At 35.9% G+C, this 24,648-nt stretch overlaps 1 protein-coding gene across 1 annotated transcript in view; it reads right to left on the reverse strand.

Annotated features, from left to right (window-relative positions):
• Positions 1–382: 382 nt before the first annotated feature.
• Positions 383–24,648, reverse strand: part of LOC111518186 (uncharacterized) — a 139,714-nt gene continuing 115,448 nt past the window's right edge. The window contains exons 4-11 of the mRNA XM_023174548.2: positions 23,850–24,174; positions 23,701–23,786; positions 21,817–21,944; positions 15,161–15,430; positions 10,122–11,340; positions 6,335–7,181; positions 6,081–6,279; positions 383–2,513 (exon numbers count right to left, since the gene is read on the reverse strand). Coding sequence (XP_023030316.2) covers positions 2,186–2,513; positions 6,081–6,279; positions 6,335–7,181; positions 10,122–11,340; positions 15,161–15,430; positions 21,817–21,944; positions 23,701–23,786; positions 23,850–24,174 — 3,402 coding nt within the window. The 3' untranslated portion in view covers positions 383–2,185. The remainder of the gene's footprint in view (positions 2,514–6,080; positions 6,280–6,334; positions 7,182–10,121; positions 11,341–15,160; positions 15,431–21,816; positions 21,945–23,700; positions 23,787–23,849; positions 24,175–24,648) is intronic.

Genomic DNA, 24,648 nt, shown 5'->3' on the forward strand with positions numbered 1-24,648 from the left:
AGAAGGATGGTTACATCAAAACATATCACGACAAATAGCATTCCAGGTCAGTGAAGGATTTTACTCGAATTGCATGTCTGTCATCAGTTCACGTATTGAATAAATTTCCCTCAGAAAGTGTAGGCAAAAGAATTTGCCTCTGTTTCATTCATACGGCTCAATGTGTGCGTCCAACAGCTTCTAATGGTTAAAGTCACTTTACCGCTGAATGTGCCAAATGGTGATTTCTGAATGTAGTTGCCGTGTGAAATAGAAGCAATTTCTTCCTGGACGCAGCCAATAATTGAGATGATTGGTTGTTTTAGTCTCTAGATCGAATAATTGCAGTAAAATTCATATGTATATCCTATTTACAAGCCAACATGTTTATCAAAATTGTCCAATAAATGTTATTTACGTAATCGTAATTTACGTAATTTATATAATCACTGGGAGATTATTATCCATTAGCATAACTCTTTGACAGGAGTGCATGATTTAAATATTTTAAACTTACAATAAAGTATGTGACATGGAAAAAATTTCTACAGACTTCCATGAAATTAGACTGAGGCATAGATTTCTGTTTCAAGACGAGCCACATTTTAGCGAAAATTGTATCGATTCTTTGAAAATAATTCATGATACTGAATTGGAAAAATATATAACATTGACTAGCTCACACTGCACCTGATTTGTCGCCCCCCGATATCTTTTCGAGAGGATATCCAAAAGTGCAATCTATAGTAACTAATCAGCATCTTCAGAATATTTCAATTGAAAACAAGTATCACCGAATTGCATCGGAAATACTTGGAAATGTGCAAAAAATGTTTCTTCATTATTTTATATATGTGGTTATAGTATCAGTTTGAATATTTAGTCAATGAATATTTAGTCTTATACTTGCCTTGATTTTCAATCTCCAATCAAATATCGATGAGTAATAAATGCATAAAATTCACATCAACATAAAAACACTTCCATGAAACCAGTGAAACTGTTGAGGTTAGAACCGTTCTTGCGACTCATTTTCCCATCATCACTCTTCTTATGAGGGTAAATCCAGAATTAGTTGAATACATCATTATTTATGGTCACTGATGTCAATCTAGCAACAATGTAGTGAGCAGATTCATGGCATCATCAGGGTTATGACCGGCTACACAACTGTGTAGTTTGCAAGAATTTCAGGACTTTTGGTTTATTGCTACACCTCACTGAATTAATTCAAAAAGAGTTACACTCTGCAAGAGCAAAACAAGGATTTGTTTGTGTTTCTCTTCCTTTAATATTCATTCCTATTTCAAATTCTGTAATGCATTATACCCATTGGCCCATTCGAAACGTTAGCGTGTTTCTATTAGTTGAAGCAAGTCGTCAATAATGTTCTGTTGAATCCAAAAACTCGCCTTATGTCAAACTTCAAGAATGTTGCTCGTGCCAAATGAAGAAATATTTGGGATCTGAACAAGCGCTACGCTGTCCTTACATTATAGGGTATGCGCATAGTTTGAATTCTCATGCGCATCAGTACATGCAACCATAGAAAAGTGAACTATTTTCAGCGTCTGATATATAATCTCCAGAAAATCTCTGGAAACACTGGACGCCAGTGAAAACCTATCGTGAAATCTTTACACCAATTATGCCAAAATTATCATCAAATAATTGTATTATAAGGAATAGCAGAAAACATATTTCAACTCAGATTTATGTATTCAGTTGATGGCCGTGAAATCATTTACAAAATTAAACAAATGTTCAAAGTAAAATTTTTGCTAAATTCGTTTCAAAAAAATTAATCGAAAGTATGGCCACTTTTGTCAGGCAATAACTCGATTTCTCAAAACAAATCGACATATTGATTCAATTCGAAGTCAAAACCAATGCCAAAGTTCCATTTAATGGAAATCTGTTAAAGAAAATGTTTCTCCAAGTTACAGACTTCAGTGAGTGACAGTGTTAAAAAAAATTCAATTAATTGCAGATGTTCACAAAATGTTCAGTTGGGACTTTCACATCAATCTCATTTCCAAATAGATATAGTGACTATCATTAATCATGGAATTAATCCTTAATCCAGAAAACTAAACTGCTTCACAGTTTTACCTGTGCTCAATATCGTCCCCGACAAAAAACGAGAGTGAATACCTATATTCAAAAACATCATTGTTTAGCCTGTACTCTTCAATGCCTCAAGCCTTCACTCGCCCTTTGTAACCACAGCTTCTTCGTCAGTCTCGTTGTCTGATTCATCGGATTCTTTGGAACCGAATCTTCTGCGGAACTTCACTTGACATTCTTTCATCTTGAAGCCTATCAGTGGATGCAGGGCAGACTGCAGAGACGTGAACAGTTTCGGAAAGAGTATTTCTTGTTGGGTGAGAAGTTGTTTGATTCTCTGGCGTTCTTTCGTGAGTTTTGGACTGGAAGAGCTGGTCAGGACTGGTAAGTTGGCATTGGTGCTGAATTGACGGAGTGCCTTCTCTCGGACGTAGACGAAAGGTCGTATCACACGAACATCATGTTCCCTAGAACCAAAATGAATTATGTTTCAGTGAACTAAAACACACCTAAATATTTGTTTGTGACCTAAATATTTGAAGAATTCCGTATGATGTCACAACAAGCTGTTTGGTGTGCTGTACACCAGCTTCTGAAGGGGTCCTCACAGAATAAATGAAGACTGTTGAACCTGGGTATCTAGGTGGTATGATTGTTATTCTAGGTGCCCTATCCAATCATTAATGTAATGTTGTTTCAAAAATTTCCGTACCTGGAGACTGATTTAGACGTAAATGAATCATATGATGTATGCACGGAATAGGGGCGTCGCCTAGCAAATTTGGTAAACTCTGTTCAAGAAACTGGCAATAATTATTCTCGTCCAAGCTGCCGGGAGGAAAAATCCCCAATTGGATAATTAGTAATAATTCAAGCTCGAACAGTTATCGAAAGTCAGCTACTTTCATGAAAAATGTTTTGTTTTGACATTAAATTGGAAATTTTTGGCCTCCATTTGTGACAACCAGAAATTAATTTTCAATGGAAAATCTCAAGAAAGTAAGGCGTGGACTAGTTGAATATGATGAGGATATAATATCGAATAATCATGAATATTTATCAGCTATAATATCCCAAGGACATTGATAACTAACGAAATAATTTTATCACAGTTTTCGAAAGCACGTTATTTGGTAACATCCCGACGCCGAAGGCGGAGGGATGTTACCTAAAATAACGTGCTTGAGGAAGTTGTGATAAAATTATGAGTTATTTATCAATGTTCGAGGGATATTCGGTGAGAAAATTTTTTGCAATTCGAACAAAATTATTTTTTGAACACACAGTTATTAAAAGAACAATTCGTATAATGATATAACTCCATAAATATTTTCCAAGTGTATTTTTTACTATTGACAGTATTTTTTGGTGTATTTTCTTCAATGATTTTGTCAATTGCCGCATCATTTTGAACACCAAAGCGAGGAAGTGACATTTTTGAAATAAATTGAATTACTGAAATGTCAAACAACTTTATTGTGTTGGTTGCTTAGCAATGTCATGACATAAGTGATAACTACCCGTGAAAACTATCCATGGGTAGTTATCAGTGTAATGATGGTTTCATTGGTTATTTCGACACACATGACTAGAAATAGACAAATTTGATAGGATAATTTTTTTGGCAAAAAATTTTCCATACTAGAACACCACCATACAAATCATTTGTTTTTTCTCTTACTCATTTCAGGGTTCTCTTGAATTAAATTTCCAAGACCTTCTTCGGTTTCCGCTATTCGTACAGTATGGAGTAGTTTTTTGGTTGAAAAGATTCTTTCCACTCGTGCATCCGAAACTATTCTATTCTAGGGTCTTTCATTAGGTCCTATCTTTCAATTTAAATGAAACAAAATGTGTGTTAGAGATATCATCGAATTTTCATATTCGTTCAAAGACCTATTGATGCCATTATGTGTGAAATATAACATTATTCAAATGTCCGCCATGGTTTTTTTGGGTGGAGCGCATCCTCTGGCGCCTAAGTAAGTATGAACTTGACCGATGACATGGATTATGTTGGATTTGAAAATCCCTGTAGTTTGTGGCTTATTTGCACAGAAATTTTATATTTGCACATGTTTTGGTAATGAGTGATTTTTTTGCTGGTATCTTTTTGGCATCACTGTTTTTGACAGATCGCGCGTGAATCGTGTCTTGTGTCATTGTCGAACTTGTTCGGATTGGTCTATAATTTAACCATGAATCGACTTACGAATGAACAACGCTTGTAAATTATTCAATTTCATTATCAAAATGCATTGTGCACTTCTTCCAATTTATGGGCAGTTTCGTCGACCTACTGAGGGAGCTATTCGGAAGCTTGTAACTAAATTTCGAACCTAGTTTACATTATTGGACATTAAACTACCAACACGCATACGTAGAGTGTGGACCGAAGAAAATATTGCGACTGTATCCGCCAGTGTTCATGATGACCGTGAAATGTCGATTCTCCGTGGTTCGCATGAATTGGGCCTCTGTTACTCCACTACGTGGAAAATTTTGCGAAAAGATTTGTATAAAACCTTATAAGATACAGCTGGTGTAACAATTGAAGCCACATGACCTCCCACAACGTCTAACAGTTGGAGGAAAAATTGTGTTCAGCGACAAGGCTCATTTCTGGTTGAATGGATACGTTAACAAGCAAAATTCATCTGGAGTGAAGACCAGCCACAAGTATTGCAAGAGCTACCGATGCATCCCGAAAAAATCACTGTTTGGTGTGGATTATGGGTCGGTGGCATCATCGGGGGCCGTACTTCTTCAAAGACGACAATGGCCGAAACGTTACTGTGAATGGCGAGCGCTACCGTGTGATGATTAATGACTTTTTGTTGCCCAAAATGGAAGAATTGGACATGACAGACATGTGGTTTCAACAAGACGGTGCCACATGCCACACGGCACGCGAAACAATGGCTCAATTAAGAGCCGCCTTGGGGCCCGTCAATTGGCCACCTAGATCGTGTGATTTAAAGCCTTAGGATTATTTCTTGTGGGGTCAAGTTAAGACTCATGTCTGTAGGGATAAACCAGCAACGACGGACGCTCTGGAAGTCAATATTGGGAAAAAACTCCAGTAATATTCATTACTACACCAAAGCTTCCAAACAGTGCATCATAAATTGAAGCATTTCATTTATACGTGAAATACCGGTCGATATGTTAGAAAGAGTGTGCCAGAATTGGAACTTGCGTATGGGACATCTAAAGCGGAGCCACGGACAACATTTGCATGAAATCATCTTCAAATATTGAATTATATTGATCGTTCTATCGATTCCAATGAAGATACTCATCATCTATTTTTTCAAATTTTTTGTGTTGTTTTGAAAATCAAATCCTGTACCTCTCAAAAAATCACCCGTTACATCCATCCATGGTGATGTGATAAAACAGAATGAATAAATGACAACTAATTTGACAGATGTACCAATTGTCAAAGTTTGAAAGTCCCTTTTTGAAGACCCTATATCTGGATAACATTCTTGATGTAATCGTCTAGCTTCAAATGCATTGCCATCAGCAAGCCCATTTATGCAAAAATGCCTCATGCCAGAAGAAAAAATGCCTGGAATTCGAATTCGCTTCAAAATGAATGGTGCCTATTTTTTCAAAAGTATTCACTCTATATTCCTGTACAAATGCCACTGAATAAAATATCATAAAATCTACTATAATGAATGGCTGTTGATGCTTAGATGGCGTGTGCTGAATTTCAAAAAAATGACAAGGACGTTATTGAAGTTATGATGAAAACAAGTTTTTCCTCAAGATTCCAACACCCTGCAGCTAAAAAGTTGAAAGATTCAATACAAAGTTTCATTTGTTTTTTTCTTGTTTTCTAATCACCTCCTCAAAGATCAACTTCCCATTCTGAAACACCCTTACTATGTTGCCTCATATTATGACTGACGACTTCAGTTTCATTTCACATGATGTTGGTGAAATTTGACTTTCAACCATTCCGATACTTTTACACTTACCAACTAGTTACTATATATCAAAAATAATCTATAAAATCCACTCACTTGGTGTAATAATGAGCCCTCATGGTTCTCAATTTTCCAGTATGAAACACAGAAAGCATAAAACTTTCGCAGAGATCATCCAAGTGTTGACCAATTGCTAACACGTTGTAACCAGAACTCTTTACTGAAGAATACAATCGATGCCTCATCGTGGTGGTACAAAAACTATAAAAGTTTTCTTTTGGTTCCTCTAACTTTTCTGAAGAAAGTAAACACGAATAACGAATTATTTCATCAATAATCACCATAGTTACCTGGTTCTGTTCCAACATCACATTTCTTGTCGTCGATAATGTAGTGAACCCCTAAACTCTTGAGGTGAGGTATTAGCGCACATGGATCACATCCAGACGAATCTGGATCCACTGTGAGAGCTCCGATACTGAACAACACCCCGTTATTCTTGGCATGATTCTGGTACTGCAGCAGTGTATGTAGAAGACAGAGCGAGTCTTTGCCTCCCGAGAGGCAAACCATCACTTTGTCTCCGTCTTTCACCATATCAAACTCATTGATAGCTTCGACGGAAGGTTCCCAAATGGTTTTCTTCGGGCAGGTATATTTCGTAGCTAATGTTTCCAGTAGGTTGGCATCATCACTGAGATCTCTGAATATTCTAGGTCTTTGTTTTTGGAGAGTAGAAAATCTAACTTCGGAATCCGACCGCCTGTGGCCGTGAAGAGATTCGGAGTTACTCCGAGATTTGAACTCCCCGTTTGAGTATTGCTCTTGCTCGTGAAAAGACAGGTTGATTCCGCTGTCTTGACTGCTGACGCTAGCCACCGTCGAGGAGAGTATTTTGTTTTTGTGAGCTTTCTCGTCGACGTTTTGTTCGTCAAGTTTATGCGAACTCACGGATTTGTTGATGACTTGTTTGGCAATTTCGCTATTAGAAGCAGGAGAATGAGTCTTGAGTTCATGGTCGAGGGTAGATAATTGTTTTTCTTCGCTACATGTTCCTAGGCTGGATGTTCTTGAAAAGGGGTTTTTGTCTTGATTATCAGGAGTGATAAAAACGTCCACAGCACTCACTACATCACGAATTTCAGACTTGACCTCATTAGCCATTTCTATCGAAACTTTCTCTAAGTACTCTGCCACCTGAAAAAATAATTCATGTGAAAATCTGTGAAAAAACTTTTATCGCTCAAGTTTATGAGGTGGGCGTATAGAAAAAGCCTGGGAGCTAGGTCAAGATACCATAGAAATTGATTGAATTAAAAATTTTATCATCATTGACTCGACACTTGGTGTTTTAAATAAACAGAATAATTTATTCAAAATCGTACTAACATTAAAAAAATTTGCCTCTTCGTTCAATGCGAGCCTAGAAACAATGCGGTTATAAGATCGAAAAACACATACTCGACTTACACACACAAATTACACACAAAAATTGAAAAAATTATAACAGAAACCTAAAATAACTTATTCTCTACTCAAGAAGCCTGCACTGAATTTTAGAGCAACAGAAACAGAATCTGCATCATGAAAGAAAACAAACTCCCATTGAGAAAGTCAGTAAAGGCTTATGCTCAAACGATGATTCAGCCAAACCAGAGACGATAAAACCTGTATGACTGGATCCTCTGTGTTGTCAGGTACATCTAACTCACAGATCATATCATATAAAAACGTTGCTGCGGGCATTACAGTGTGATTCTTGCACGTTGAACATTCGATCACATCAGTATCGATCAATCAACTGGAATGACTTCAGTTAGTCATAATAGTTGCCGTAGAGGATTTTCCAGAAAAGGTAGGATTCTAGAGCTGAACAGCCCGGTTTGGATGACTACAGGTTACTTGAAAAGATCAGAAGAGCTCATCTCTGACTGATCTAGATTGAGGAAAATGAATCAGGATCTCACAACTTTCGAATGTATTAGTTTTCACGAGGAAGTTCTGGCCCTGTAATATTATCTCAGCTTCGATTAATGAATATTCAATAAGCATCCAAAATTTGTTAGCAGATTCTCAGGTACGATGCTAAGACATCAGATCATCAGGCATCAGGCGTTGACCTCATTCCAAAGTTCCATATGAATTGTATGTTTTTCTGCCTATGGGTTATGAATAATTAACAAAGTTTAGTCCAAGATCGAAGAAATCTTTAAAAAACGGATCCAAAGGAAAATTACACATCTTTCTTTTCTTCTCATAATTCCGATCACGTTTTACTGTCAACTTTTTAAATTCAGTCGACCATTTCATTTTTCCAATTGTATTTCAGAAGGCGTGAAAAATATGAATACAAACTAGGAAAGATGATGAGGAAGAGGTACAACACCTCTCTGTCAGCATGGATACTCTGCTCTCAGCAGGAATACAGACCACAGAAAATATGCCTGCTCCGTCATGGTCCGGATCAGATTTTCAACGTTTGGCAGAATCTCACTCAATCCGGTGATCACCACCGAATGAAGTAATCAGCTTTGTTGAAAATCTGAATGAATTTGGTCGAGTTTGGTCAACTGACTCTTTTTGGAGTGAGCTCAATTCCATATCTACTTATCTGATCTATATTTATGTGTGATCATAATGAATTTCTCAAAACAGTAACGTTCATGTCCATGATACAAGGCAAATTATTGTCTATCACATAAAGGTAGAACATATAGCATTTTCTAATTCCTCTAATATACAGGGTACTGAAATTCATTCATGTCAAATAGATAGAACTCAAAAATCATTCGAAAATGAATAAAAAGTGTTTCCAATGAATATTGATTATTTCTCAGTTCATTTATTTTTCTCAATATTTTTTTATTTTGAAACCAATTTGTAGTTAATCCGCATGTGACTTGAAAATTGGTACTGTGTTGTGTGAAATTTTATTTATAGTGTGAATATGTATAACATGAATTTCACTTGTATGGACTTCCATCGTCTAATATGATTCTAATATGAATCAAAAGTAAGTTACTTCACGACGTCTTTGGGTGATGACTGAATTATTCCCTCGTGATATGACTGTTTATAGATCATTTGAGCGCTTTCACCTATCCCCTCTTACCTCTCTTCGTTTTACCGGTTTAGCGGGAGTTGAAAGATTTTCCGTTGGACTACAGGTTTCCATATAATACCTATCTCTACGCTTGTATGACTGAATTAGTTGTTGGACAATATATATGCAGCTTCTTCGAACTTCCTATTGAACCAGTGTTTCTCATTGTTGATGATCTCAATTTGGGACCACTTGATGTTATGTTGATGAATCCAAAATGCTCTATTATTCCCGATTTGCTGGTTTCTCCTCGCTGTGTATTTCTCTTGTGCTCGGCAATGCGAGCTTTCAATGGCCTCTCAGTTTCACCGATTTACGATTTGCCGCACTAACAGGGTATTCAGTAAATGTAATTCTTGGAATCGCAATTCACGTTTGGTGGCCTAGTGAAAGCACTCGAATGACCTATAAATAGTTATCTCACGGAGGAATAGTACAGTCAACAACCATACAAGAAATTTATTTTCATAATCATTATCTCAATATAATACTAACAATATTTATAATAAGAAAATCACATTATAAAATGTTTAGGCATTTGTAATAAGGAGTTTCAAAAAATATAAATATAAATAAAGTAGAAAAGTAATAATTCTGCTAAAAATTGCCAAAATTATTAATTATCGTTTTGAGGATTTCTTCGCCTGAAGACGTACTCTTCGATTTTATAGGGTATTTCATTGTTTCTGTCAAAACGTCTCTGAAAGCTATGGATATCTAATTTCTTATAACCATTTATAGTTGAAGATTTTTGTTTATAACAACTTTGGGAGGTCCTTGATTGCTTACATTGAGTCTTTTTGGTGATTTGACTCAGCAAAGATATATTTTTCGTTTTGTATTATTCCTTGGCATTTAGCACTCAACTTATTTTGACATCTTACAACCCACTTCTGACTCCAGCGAGGCTCAGTCGGTGTACACCCTAAACTTTGTAACGACACAATTCATTATTCTCATGCAAAGATATATTTACTACCTTATACTAGAATGAGTCCTTTATAAGATTTTTATGTCCACTAAAAAGTGCTTACCTCATTCGCAGAAATCGAATCACTTCTTCCATCTTCACTTCCACTCCCGTGCCTTTCATAAAACGAAGGAATACTATCACTATTCTCCAAAACATCTTCCACTTTGGATATAACTTCTCTGATTTCAGACTTGATATTAGTAGCTAACTCTTTTGTCATTTCGGTGACGTAGGTCTGCAAATCAGGACCGGGCGATGCTCTACCACACTGCAAACAATCGAACGTATTTGCCAGAAAGTTCAAGCTGTGTGTTGGAGACATCTGGTTGGAGTCTGATTCCAGAGAGTTAGGCTCGTTTTGGCTACTGTAACTGAACTGCCTTTGTCTTGTGTTCATCCCCAAACTCACTCTTGTCGAAGGGCTTAGAACGGGAGGAGACACATTGGTATTTCCTAAGCTGAAACAGCGTTCCCTAGCGAAACTCTGCTGTAAGTGTTGATTCAAATTCGCAGCATTAACTGCTTCTCCAACGGCGAAATTAACAGAAGGCTGAGAAATTTGGGGATAATACAGCCCATTCACGTCTTGCAAAAAATATGGCACAGGTGACGAACAAGTTAACAAATGGGGATCATCGATGGAAGGAAGACTATAGTGCCTGGGGGATCCCCCAGGATTATTTATTTGATTCGGGTATCTACCAACATCGCTGTCTCTGTCCTTTACTTTGCCACGGTCATGTTTCTTGCAAAATAAGTTATTGGCAGGATCAAACGGGACCTTTTGTTTGACATTTTGTGCATTGCTGGTGAGTAAGCTCTGAGCTTCGTGTTGTAACATGAACCATCGCAATTTTTCACTTCTAGAATCGAACTGAATACCCTGGTCCTGGTAAGGGCCTCTGTTGGCAGTTTTTCTAGCTCTATTGAATAAATTTCTGGCAGTTTGAAGACACTCGGAGTGGCTTTGAGGAAACAACCCTGGTCCGGAAATCCTCCTTTCATTCATGGTCATTTTACCATCGACATAACGGATAGAAGAAAGCCACTTTCTGTCCTTGGAGGCTGGATTCGAATGGTGTCTCCATTCAGCTGTTTCTAGATCCACCACATATTGAGGCAAGAGTTTCCAACCTTCTGTAGCGACCATTTTAATAGCTTCCATGATGAACGCCAGTTCAGCATCGTTTATGAAGTACGGAAGACTGATTCTAGTGAAGCCTGGTCTAAGTAGTTCCAAAGTTGAATTCTCCACGCCTAGATTCAAACTGCTCAAGCGCCTGAAAACAGAAGCAACTCAATGAGGAACAAATGTTGGTCGATAAATGAATATGGAAAACAAAATATGTGGTATCACTGTCTGAACATTTCAATTGTAAGGATATTTTAATAAAGTATTTTTTGTTGAAGCTATTTTCCGGGTCCGGTCCGGTCAAATTAGTCTAAAAAATAAGAGTGAAGGTACATGAATTTACAACAAGCTGCAAATACGTGTAATTGTTCAAAACATAGTTGAAAATAAGATTTTGGAATTCCGAATGATTGCGATGCCTGGAAAAAAATTTATTCGAGGTCAAAGGTCAAAAATCTCGAATAAAATTGGTACTTTGCGATTTTCAGGAAAACGGTAGGTTTTATCATAAAATAACTTCCGATAAGAATTGTAGATCATAAAATTCTCTACAAAAAATGTATCAATCCTTTTTTTTCTTAGAGCCACCGTTTCTGAGATACGACGAGTCAAAAAGTTCTAAAAGTTGTAATCGTCATTATATGCATAAGTATGCCACGTATATGATTCTCTGAAGTTGTAATTCAAGTAAAAATATTTTTCTATTGGTATAAATAAGTATAAATAAAAGAATATCAGGTAAAATGAAATCCAGTCCCTTAATTTGTACGCTAGTGTAACCTTGAGCCAACATCTGTCTCCCTGTTCAATTGTGTGCGTGGTTTACTCGTTCTTCTTACTACTCGAACTCCACCTGAAAAAACTATTTTCTTTCTGAAGCCAGGAAAAGCTCAAAGTCAAACCGAAATATATTCGTCAAAAAGTTTATCTACTTTTGCAAAGAGTCAAAATCACGTACTATTTTTACACGCAATAACTGGCTGTGATACGACGTCTGCATTTTACAAAAGGGATAAAGCAACAGTCTTTAAAATGTTTGGAAAACAATATTTAGTTCAATGTGCTGAAGTTTTCAAAAAAAGTAGTTCGACTCAACAAGAAATTATCACCAACGGAATTCAGTTTCTTCTTTCTATGTATAAAGCTCCGAAAAAAACCACCTGCTTAGATCAGGATCGATATGCATGTTTCGTAAAAAACACTAAATATAAGAAACAGGTGCAATTAGCTTGTCTTCCTCCAACCTCAGTTGCTGCTCATAAACATCTTTTCCGGGTATATTACCAAGTTCAAGTGTGGCTTGGTTATCAGCAAGACCCAAAAGACTGAGGTTGGAAGTTGGTCGACAATGCATTAGAACCTATTCAGACTTTACTCCCACCTGCGCCGGAAAAACTACTGAACACAATTTTTTGCAACTGTAAAAAGGGATGCAGCGCTAAATGTGGTTGTAAAAAAGTTGGACTGTTGTATTCTCTGGCATGTACACATTGTCAAGGCCAGTCATGTTCTAATGCTGATTCACCAATAGTGGAGGATTCATTTGATACCAACGAGAAAACATGCGATACATCACTCTTGACGCAGTTTACCTACACCCAGGGTGAACATCAAGAAGTAGAAGAAGATCAAAAAGAAGAAGACCAAGAAGAAGAAGAACGACAAGAAGAGGTATTTGAAGGTTATGACTCAGATGAATAAATTTTTAATTTTTTTTTATTTCAATCGCTTTTATAATTTCCAACCCTTCCTAATATATTATGCAAGTTTTCAATTTGACAGAATCACAGCAGACATGTGGGATAGGCCTACTGGGGAAACCACGTTTAAAAAAACGCGCTAAGTACACTACCTCATAGGTGGCGTGGAAATGTGTGCATATAATGACAATTGCAACTTTTACAACTTTTTGACTCATCCTATCTCAGAAACGGTGGCTTTAAGAAAAAAAGTATCAATACATTTTTTGTAGAAAATTTTATGATCTACAATTTTTATCTGAAATTATTTTATGATAAAACTCACCGTTTTCTTGAAAATCTCGAAAAAACCAATTTTTTTCGAGATTTTTTACCTTTGGCCTCGAATACATTTTTTCTAGGCATCGCAATCATTCGGAATTTTAAAATCTTATTTTTAAATATGTTTTGAACAATAACACGCGTTTGCAGCTTGTTGTAAATTTATTTACCTTCCAATGTCGCAGTGCCCAAGTTGATGCTCCCGTTGTCACGAATGCATTTCTGGACAGAATATCAGGCATAAAAAGCCGGAAATAGCTTTCACAAATTTATCCCTGGCCGTGAAATTTACATTCTATTTCTTGTCTGTCACACCGTAGGAATATAAAGACCAAAACTCTAGTTGATTATTTCACTATTTAAAGCAATTGAAATTTTTGTTCAAGTTTTGTAAATCGATGTAATTGGATTTCGAAATTTGGAAAAATAGAAGCCTAAAAAGTTAACAAATATACCATTCTATCGGATCTCTCAAGAAATGCGATTTCAGAAGGTCTTTTGATTTAACCGTTGTGGGACTTCCTGCACAGTGATATACTTTTCTGTCCAATATCAAGACAGACATTGGTGCAAACTTCCTCGTAGAATAAATTCTCACAGATGATCCTCGCAGCAGAACCAATCGAGTGATCACGTGTACACCGGTTTCAAAGTGTTGCTCCTCATGAGCGCAGGACAGATCCAACCTAAATGACATACTGTCAGCTCCAACAGTGCTGCACCGCATATATGAATCATTCGTCTGAGAGATGATCTGTTTCAACTACAATAAAGTCAAACACTAACATAAAATTAGAACAATTTCGATGACTGTGTCAAGGTGAGACGTACGTATTAGAAAAATAGATTTTTCGAATTGAAAGTCGAAAAATCTCTCCCCACCTTTCCGACACAGTGAGATGTTGTGAATACCTGCCTAAAATCAACTACTTTTCTGGCTATTACCAAGATGGACTTTGAAATATATTCAAGAGGCGATTTTGATAGTGAATTTCTGCATATGCTTGTTGTTTGTGCTACGACGGGATCTTGCTGTCTGTAAACTTGTGATATTTGCTGGGTAGTTAGGAGAACTGAGGAGAAGTGGCTGTTTTCAATTTTTTATTCGAAATAATAGTTCTAGAATTAGAGATCTTCATGAAGCTGCTATGAATTGTTTGTCTGGCTCTGAAGCAGGTTCTAACGTTCAACAGACTTTTGAAGAAGAGGGAGGAATCACCAAATGTTTTTTCTTTTTGAGCTTTTCACGTTTCCTAGCCATTGTCTTTGAGTTTCGTTAAGTTGCAGTAAACTGAACTGGAAAGCCGCGAAATTCAAAATGAGAGAAAAGAAAGGGTACCTAATTGACCTATAAAGTAGTGTGTAATCATCAAGAATGAGTCTGTCAACACCAGAAGATGATTGTTGATATCAACGATTGATAACATTCTTCGTTTTCTCCACCATTTTAGTTACTATTGATGTTTCTCTACTAACTTTCTCTTTCTAATAACTCTCTTTCTCTAGCACCCTATAATTTTCAACTGACAACAGATATCACATCTTTCTGATACTTAGAAGCAGATTTGCTCACTAGGATATCCTCACTAGCCTGGCCTTCAGTAGAAGTCAATACAAAAATTGTTACCTTCAGTTTTAGAGTCACAAAACCGTTCATATGCGACAAATACACTAAACAAGGAATGTTACCTGTCACGACCAGAGAAATATATATCAGATGGTTATGTTCAGAAGATTATCATGCCTGATGTTTCACCTACTGTGGCAGGTATACTCAAAGGAGGTGTTAGAACAACTAAAGCACTGTCTGTTATCACCGTTGATAACGGTATACGGTATTTTTAAAGGAAACGTTAGTAATGATAACCTGCAGACTACAGCCAACATATCCATAAAATATATTTACCACAATCACATTGAATCCATGCTGTGATAATGTGAACTCACCTATCCTCTAAAATTATATTTTCATATTGATCTGCCAGACTCTGATCTATTCCTAGCAAATCTTGGGCATATGCACCCGAACATGGACAGCCGGCTCTTGCTTGGATTCCAAAAACGTCGTTCAATACGGCGCTCACGAAATTGTGGTGTAAGAAAGTTCCTCTGGGGTGCCTGACCATGAAGGAAAACACCGAAATTCTTTTCAAGTTAGGCGAATTGTTTCCCAGCAGAATTACCTCTGGAATGGTCCTGATGTGTTGTAACATTTGTCTGAAATTGGAAATTTTCAGCTGAAGGAAGATCGAGTACATTTAAAAAACAAATTTAGACTTGATGGATAGAAATCAAACTTCATTAAAATGATATTATCCAAATCCATTGAGTTTTTGTAATGTTTTTCTCAAACTCTTCCCCCAACATTTTAGTGTAGCACATGGTATAACTGGTTTATGAATAATGATTCGGCCATGCACTAATGAAACATTTTATCATCAAGCCCATCAATTCTTGAAACCCATAATGATACAACTTGTTAGCAAAGCAATTATTGGGGTTTTGAGTGGTTTCTGTTGTTTGAATGTTTTGAATCGAGAATATGATTATCAACTGTGATCAGTTTGTATAAATTACCAGTTGTGGGCAAATTCTGTGCGATTTTTTATCGCACAGAATATAACAAAACACACTTATCTCGAGTACATATTCTTGAATGAGTATATAAGTGTTTCAAAATAAATGACAAGTAAATATTTCATTTTCGGCAAATGAACACATATCGTTTGCAGCTAATAAACAGTCCAGTTGAAGATAATTATCTTATCAATTTGCAATAAGGGGCGTCCATAAATTACGTGAGGTGTTTAAGGGGGGGAGGGGGTCGAGTCAAATCTCATCTAATCTTACGTTGGAGAGAGGGGGGGCCCCGGCGAATATCACGCAATTTTTTTCTGATTGAAACAAAAAAAATTATACTATTTTGGTCCATTTAATGCAGATTGTATATGCTTAAGATTTAATCTTAAGCGTAATCGTAATACGATTAGGATCATTCACTAATTCGTTCGAAAGAAAATAATTTCATTCATACTTCGACGTTATACGTCTACTGACTGTCAAGCAACCATATTTGTTTTATACCAAATAGCTCAATTTGATCTGAATTTACGGTACAGTGTAGCCCGTCCTTTGTTTTCACGCCACTGTCAGCCGAACGCACGACTCGATGCACGAGAGCGTACGAGCTCATATGGACATGTTGGTTCCAATAGTCTCTCTTGAGACTGCGCACGATTCTCCATGGACTGAATTAGAGTAGATATTCTTTTCACAGTAGTTAGGATTTGAGTATTCTATTGTTGAATTTTTATTACACTTATAATTAAACTCTCAGTAATATTGATTACTAGTCTTAACTAGTCGTAAATAAAAGCACGAAGCAATTTTTTTTTCTTTTTACAATAACCATCCAACGTGTTTTCGTAAGAAACCCACATTTTGAAAAATCTCACGTGAGATTGGGGGATGGGGGGGGTTGAGTAAAATCTCACGACATCTCACCAGGGGGGAGGGAGGGAGGGACAGAAAATTTATAAAAACACCTCACGTAATTTATGAACGCCCCCTGAACAAATAAATATTCCATTTTCCATCAGCACCTTTTGATTTTGAACAAAATATGGTTTGCTGGTTATTTCTGTTAAGAGTATTAGTTTCAGAAATGCAGTTATTTGAGGTAATCGTAATTGGTTTTAAGCATCTTTGCATTTCTTACATCTTTGATTTTTATTTCCCATGGAATCAAAAAAATTCTCGAAAACAATCAAAGGAGAAGGGTAGATCACTGATTCACCCAAAAAATTTCACTGCTTTCGAATGAAAATTCCGATAAGGATTTATCTCATTATGAATTTTGCCCTCCAATTTAAAAAAAATTGTGTATTTTTAGAACTTGGATTCTTAATCATTTCAATGTATGACCAACAGTTCCCTCACATCCTCATATGACTGAGAGGAATGATATTTGAACTGGATAACCCAATAACCATTGAAGGTTATCCGGATATACATCCAGTGGGGTCTAAAGTCGTTCACTTGAAAATATATTTCCTTTTTCTCAAATCCTTGTAGAAAAAACTTGAAATATTGTACAGAATTGTATTTGTTACATTCAATATCTTTCAAAATTGAATTTTACATACATAATATACTGAATGTTGACATGGTCCTTCCCAAATTATATTTAGACAATACCGCTGTATAAAAATATTTACCATACCTTAAAATAAATTGATGGATGTAGCCGTTACTACGTGGTAGGAGATCATAATGAAAAGAGAAATGAAAATTTCTATGTTTTTTACCACTTTTATTTGTAACTGACGTTACTGCAGTTTCGTCCTATATGGACATTCTCAAACTTATACAATAAACTTATTATATAAGTTTCAGAATGTCAATTTAGGACGAAACTGCAGTAAAGTTAGTTACAAATAAAAGTGATTAATAACATAAAAAGTTTCATTTTTTTTACCATACCTGTTTACCGTACCTCACAAGTAAGTGATTTTTTACTCAGGTGCTAATTGATGATGTAGCGAAAAGACGTTTCAATCGTTCATTCAAAATAGTGTTTGTTTTTGAAAAAATGTAATATCAAATTGGTTAATTTTTTGCAGAAGGAGTTTGAAAAACAAGTACATGACCTGAAATAGCAACTTCATGTCTCTAACAATAATAATAGTAACAATAATCGAACGGTAGCTCGTTATGATAGCGTGGGTGGTGTGCTCTACTCACTCACCGACAGTGGTGTGAAGCGGTCGGTGAGTAAGTGAAGCGAAAACAGATTCTTAACAGAATATCAATAATAATAACGAAATTTTGTGGGAAACTCTCTATGAATTATGAAAAACTTCACACAGAGGTGACTACTTTCAACAAAATACAATTGTCAGTTATGAAACCATAACCAAATCATATAAAATGTATCAATGATACGTGGAAATAACTAGCATTAGAAGACATGTTACTTTTTACTTGGTAAAAATAATTGTTAATGGGATATGAGCAAATATTTTGGAAACATTGCTCATAATATTGAAAATATTACTCTGAATCAAGAAAAATAAAACACTGTCTCAATATATTTGTCTTTAGTTACATTTCAGAATCAAACGTCACACAGACATATGGATAGAAAACTGTATCCGAAAAATATGTTCCTATTCTCTAGACGTGTGCATTCAACAACTACTCTTCAGGATAACCAACGGGAATAACACCCAAATCGCATCTCCAATTCACTCTTTCACGGTGTTAGTGCGAATGAGTTGGAAAAGGAAACATTGCTTCTGTAGTGAACAGAGAGCCGGACTCGAATCACGGTAGTATTTTTTCAATTTAGTTTTTCCCTTATATTCCGCAAATCTAATTTTTCTTATTTATATTACAGACGCTCAAATTTCTTTTATAAACATTCATAAATCTGCACTGATGTTGTAACCATGCATAGCAGACGATACACGATACTTGGCAGAGTGTGAAAATACCAGTAACAACAACGATCAAACGAGAAATGAGATTGATTGATGCCAGAAGCGAGAGAAATCTCAGGGTCACTGTTATTTCACAAGCGCGATGAAAATTCGAAAGAAAATATCTATCTGTTTTCAACAAACTAGATATCTACTGGTACTAGTGAATATTTAGGACAAAACTGGTAATGTATTCCTAACATAAATGTGTCTAACTTCATAACAGGGCTATAGTGAAATATTTTTCAATCACATTTTTCCCAGCTCATTCAATAGGCGAGTGTAACCACATGAATAGTCTACCGGATCACCCGTCTCCAATTCAGTTGCCTACCGTGTTTGAAGGTAAAGTCCAAATTTTGCAAACATTTTCAAAAATTTGTTACACATACAGGGCATTCGTAAGTTTGACACTGTTAGCATCAATCCCATTCTCTCCCAAATATATATTTTGGTTTCTACTCAAAAACTAAACAATAATTTAATATACGCAAAACACCGAACACATTTATAGTAATTAAATTTTTTGCTATTTTCGAAAAAATAATCAAATCCCAAAGTTTTGAAGGGAAAGTGTTTTTAGGAAGTGAAACGTATTTTTTCCAAGTCTGGACCTGGATTTCACTTTTCATTCAGACGATATTCGACACTATGTTGAACGAAAAATGTATGCAGTAAGTATGAAGAAAGTTACTGAAAACCACCTAGATGTTTCCCTAAACAATCTGTTTCTAACCAATGAAATACCTTATAAATGATATTGAACAGAGAAATATTAACAATTTTCAATAATAAATTTAGAATAATAAACTTTGAGGAGATGATACGCAATTCTTTAAATTCTTTTAGAGTATTTTCGTTAGACTGTTAAAAAAACTCAGTTTTCATATGATACTGAGCAAGTTCCACATGACAAAAGAAAAATCAGTTATTCAATTTATTAATTTGATAAGTTGATAAGTTGATATAATCCTTATATCAACTTATCTGAAAACTAAAAATGATACTTAAATCATCAAACATTCGATTTCATGATCTTTACTTCAGGACCATCTTAGGGATTGTCGGGACCCTTTTAACACGAATTTGGCACCCCGTTAGAGAATAATATCGAACAAATTTAAACCGACTGCAAGCAAACAAAAAAAAGGAGAAAACAAGCGATAGATATAAATATGTATTCTCAATTCCTGCTTTTAATTCAAACGCTGAATTAAATCACGTAGTTAATCCTTCGCCACTAGCATCGTTTTTTTCAGCTTCATCTTTTACTTGGTGAAAGCTCAGTGTTGCTAAATTTTTCTTGTTTGTTTCTTGTTTACACTATTTAATCAATTGAACTTTGCATATTTACATTTTGTACGTATTTGTGTTGAATAAATAGCCATTCATTCGACATACAAGTTCTGGGGTGAATTCAAAAGTGAATTATGTCAGCGTCAGTCATTTGGGGCCACCGTGAGGCCGGTGTGTGCAGACGGAACTACTACTAATAAAGAGCTTTCCAACAAGGACTTTCGAACTCTGACAATCGATAGGAATCATACGTTAAAAGGTAAGACCTCGTTAGTCCTTAGCACAAGTTTCTCAACTTCCGAGACTTGTCGTTCGTATGGGGGCGACAGCTAATTAACGAAAAAACAGATTTTGAACAGATTTTTTTCAAACAGATAACGTCCATCTGTCAAATCAGTTGTCATTTATTCGGTCTGTTTTACCAAATCACCATGGATGGATGAGGAATTCAGTATAATAAAATAATAATATTGTTTCATCAAAATGGATTTCATTCGGGCAACACCCGTACGTTGACAAAACGCAAGATCTGTCAAAAACATATCCACTGTCTGTGAGAGTGTGCAGGATAATCCGATGCAGTTGATTTGGCGTCGTTCACAAGAACTCAGCCTTTCGCAGACCACAACATGGCAAATTTTACGTCGTCAGCCTGCCCCCGTACAAAATTCAACTGAACCAGAAACTGAAGGTGAACGACTATAGAAAACGACGTGTGTTCGCTGAATGGGCTCTGGAGCAGTTGGCAATCTACCCTAGTTATCATCGAAAGATCATCTTCAGCGATGAGGTCCATTTCTGGAATGGGTACGTGAACAAACAAAATTGTCGAATTTGGGACAATCCATATGAGATCCAACAGCGTCCAATGCATCCCGAGAAACTCACTGTTCGACATGGATTTTGAGCTGGCAGCGTCATCGGTCCATATTTCTTTGAGAACGACGTTGGTCAGGCCATTACTGTCAACGGCAAGCACTGGAGGTCGATGATATCAAACGTATACTGGCCTCAGTTGGATGATCTGGACACCAACGACATGTGCTTTCAACAGGCCGGTGCTACGTGTCAAACAGCGCAGGTGGTGTAAACTGGCCACCGAGATCGTAGATTTGACCACGTTAGATTTTTTCTTGTAGGGTTTCCTCGAGTTTCAACAAACCACAGCAGTCCTCAAGCGGACATAATCCATGTCATCGGTCAAACATTTGAACGATATTATATTCCACACATAATGGCATCAATTGGTCTTTCAAACAAATGAAAAATTTTGATACCTGGCACACTTTTATTCAAATTAAGAGATAGGAAGCGCCTTTGTAATATAAATGAGCGGAAAGACCAATCATTAACGTAACCTACATTATTTTATTTCAAAACGCAATAAACTAACTAATTATTATGCGATACAATTTACTGGAATCGTTAAAACATGAGACGAGAAGGCAAGGTGACGTAATTAAACTGATATTAAAGATCACACCTACTACAACATGTGTTCTATAAGATTGTTCAACGAATTTTTGATGAAAATCAGCGATGTGCAATAAAATACAAACATAATTGAACTACATCGTTTGACATTGTAACCACGTAATAAAATGCTGCAAATTCCTCGAAGAATGAATGATTCAGTGATCAAGCGTCACAAATATAATAATTCAGGAAAGTTCACATGGACCTTGACACTATTCTGTCAGAAATAAAGACCTATTATTTATAGAGATATTTGTATTCTTCCCACAATGGCACCAGCCGGTCCAGAAATAATGCGGTAACATTGACATAAATAATCGCAAAAATGCAGCGTTTGCAATGCACACTCACTTGTTGATTTTTTCCTGTCTCTGTACTATATTAGTAACGGAAACCGTGTCTTTCAGTTGCATTACAAGACCTGCTCTGATCGATTCCACCACAGCTGCACAGCTGCCATCTTCTACCATGTCAAAGCTCTGAAACAGAAAATTAATTACAACATAAATAATATCACAACAAAAATAACATCAGAACAAAAATTACATGTGTCTAGTCTCCCAAAATATTGATATGCTAATGACCCTGATCTAGTAATGAACATGAGCAACAAAAGAGTGCATAGCTTTTTTTAGGGTGTCAGATTGTAAAATCTCAGTTTGCTATGCACAAAGTCCATTTAAAAGATATATGTAAACAAAATAGTGCGATTTACCGAGACTTCAGATGTAGACAATATGTAACTCTGGCCTGGATTGAACACTGGATCAAAGGAGGCAAGCAACTCCTGGACAATTAAAATTATACACAAAGAAATAGAATGGGTCTGTACAAACATCAGCTACAATGAAAATGATTGGTACAATATGTATGTATCACTAACAGATAGTGGAATTTTCCAACTATTTTCACATGCCATACTTTGACTCTGAAGAGAGAGTTATTGATTGATTCGATTTTCATTATTATTATGTTTTTGGTGTAGACCGAGTACTACTACTTTGCCAAGCTTTTGCTTCTAATGGTACAGTACAAATCATACTTACACTAAAAATCAATGTGAAACAATGAAATAAACATTTAAATTACTATATATATATATATATATATATATATATATATATATATATATATATATATATATATATATATATATATAAATAGGATATATATATATATATAGGACTTTTTTTTATCGATGATAATATGACTAGTGTATATATTGGATAATCGAATAATACCGTGCATCAGTAGGGCAATTGAGGAGAATATGAATATATTCGAAAACGAAATAGTTTTTCAGCAGGATCTTTCCATTCAAGAAACCACAATGCTCTTCAATACTTTGGAAAAAAGTTATCCCCGTTTGGCCAATACTGATCTATTCGACACTGAAGTTTCTGCATGTATTGTTTTCTGGTCCATGGCTTTTTTTCGTAGTTTGCTAGAAAGTCGATATGGAGTCGATAATATCCACCTTGTAACTGTTGTTAACAGCGGTTTGTTCTATGAATCTCAGCTCTCTCTGAAAATTACTTTCCGATAGTGGAATTCAATAGTATGTGGAGCATACTATTCAACTGCCAGTCATGATAACTGACAGTTATGTCCATAATAAAGCTCTAAATTTTTGACATGGACAGTCAGTCAATTGTATTAGAATTCGTAAAACAAATATTTATGAACTTTTCATTCAGTTTTTTCGACAACTTCAGACTATTCGACGATTACACAGACGATTCACAATTTATTCGACACTTTATTGTGAGATTTTCACTGTGCAGTTTACAAAATCGCAACACATGTTTCGCTATATCTACAATTGCTTTCTCACACGTTTTCATACTCACATACTTCACCGCATCACTTCATAATTCTTAAAACAAAATATATGTTAGATATTTGAAAACAAAATCATCTTTTATAATCATAATCTCTGCGAAAGACAAATTAGGGGCCAACCTAAATTTTCTCATCTGCTTCTAATGGAGAGAGAGAGAGAGTAATGAAATTGTAGAAAAAGCTTGGGATGAATTTCTATCACGTTCTTCAAAGACACGTGGAGTGTGAGCCGAACTTCAAATAAATCACTTCTATATCTTGATAATCGCTGGGTAAATAATCCTTATCTCATTGCCATTGCCGAATTATATGTATACTCATTCGAAGTATGAAAAGATACGAAAAATTAAAACTTCCCAAATAAAAATATTGTCAACATTGAAAAACACTTACCTTATCATGTTCGTTCGACGCGAAAAACCCATCAGGCTCGCAAGTGTTCAACCGTCTAAATATAGATTTTTTGGCAATCAAAATACCTGGAATAAATAAATAATCGCTGGTGAACGAAAACGTGTATAAAATATAAGGTGCTTCCTCACCTGGTGTTTGAACTCCGCCTATGAACTTGTGACCGGAAAAATAAACAGCATCTTTGAACGCAGAGTGTTCTTCTACTCCTGGAATGGAAGGATTCATGTCTATGAGTATGCTGGGAGCACCAATATTGAAGTCCCAAAACGCCTGAGCGCCATATTGATGAAGAAGTATCGTACAGGCTACATCGTCTATTAGAATACCAGTTACACTAGAAGCTATCGAGAAGCATCCTATCAGCTGCCTTCCGCAATTCTGGTGGAATCTCAGTTGGTTTTCAAGTTCGGTTAAGTCTAAGTGTCCTTCTTTGGTTTCTTGAATTCTCACTATCTGTAACAAATATATACTCATTGACGATTGAATTTTGTAAGAAATGTGACCTTAAACATTTAAATTATGTATTCAGCACCAAACCTGGGAAGGTTGTAACGTTTCATGCTATTCAATAATTTTCAACAAAACTGATTATCAAAAATATAAACATATGGATAACCTAGTTGGTAGGTCGAAACAGTGTATTCAAGAGTTGAATCATGAAGGACGGAGTCAAAGTTTGACCGCCTTTAGGAGCATCATTGATATTTGCGGTTTGAATCTTCACTTGATTACATAGATAGCGTTTCCGAAAATGAGGAGTACTCCAAGACATCATTCACAGATACCCTAGTTTTTCTTAGAGATGACAGTATCTTTTTTCTTAATCTCTTTTTAAAATTCAATTCGTTCAACTGTTACGCGGTTTGAATGAGATTGCTGATCTTCTCCTTCCACGTTGCTTCTTCTTAGAAAGTTTCGCAATGCAGC

Source organism: Leptinotarsa decemlineata, unplaced genomic scaffold (assembly GCF_025532065.1).
Source record: "Leptinotarsa decemlineata unplaced genomic scaffold, Ldec_3_MD MMD2_tig00026336_RagTag_RagTag, whole genome shotgun sequence".
Classification (NCBI taxonomy): domain Eukaryota; kingdom Metazoa; phylum Arthropoda; class Insecta; order Coleoptera; family Chrysomelidae; genus Leptinotarsa; species Leptinotarsa decemlineata.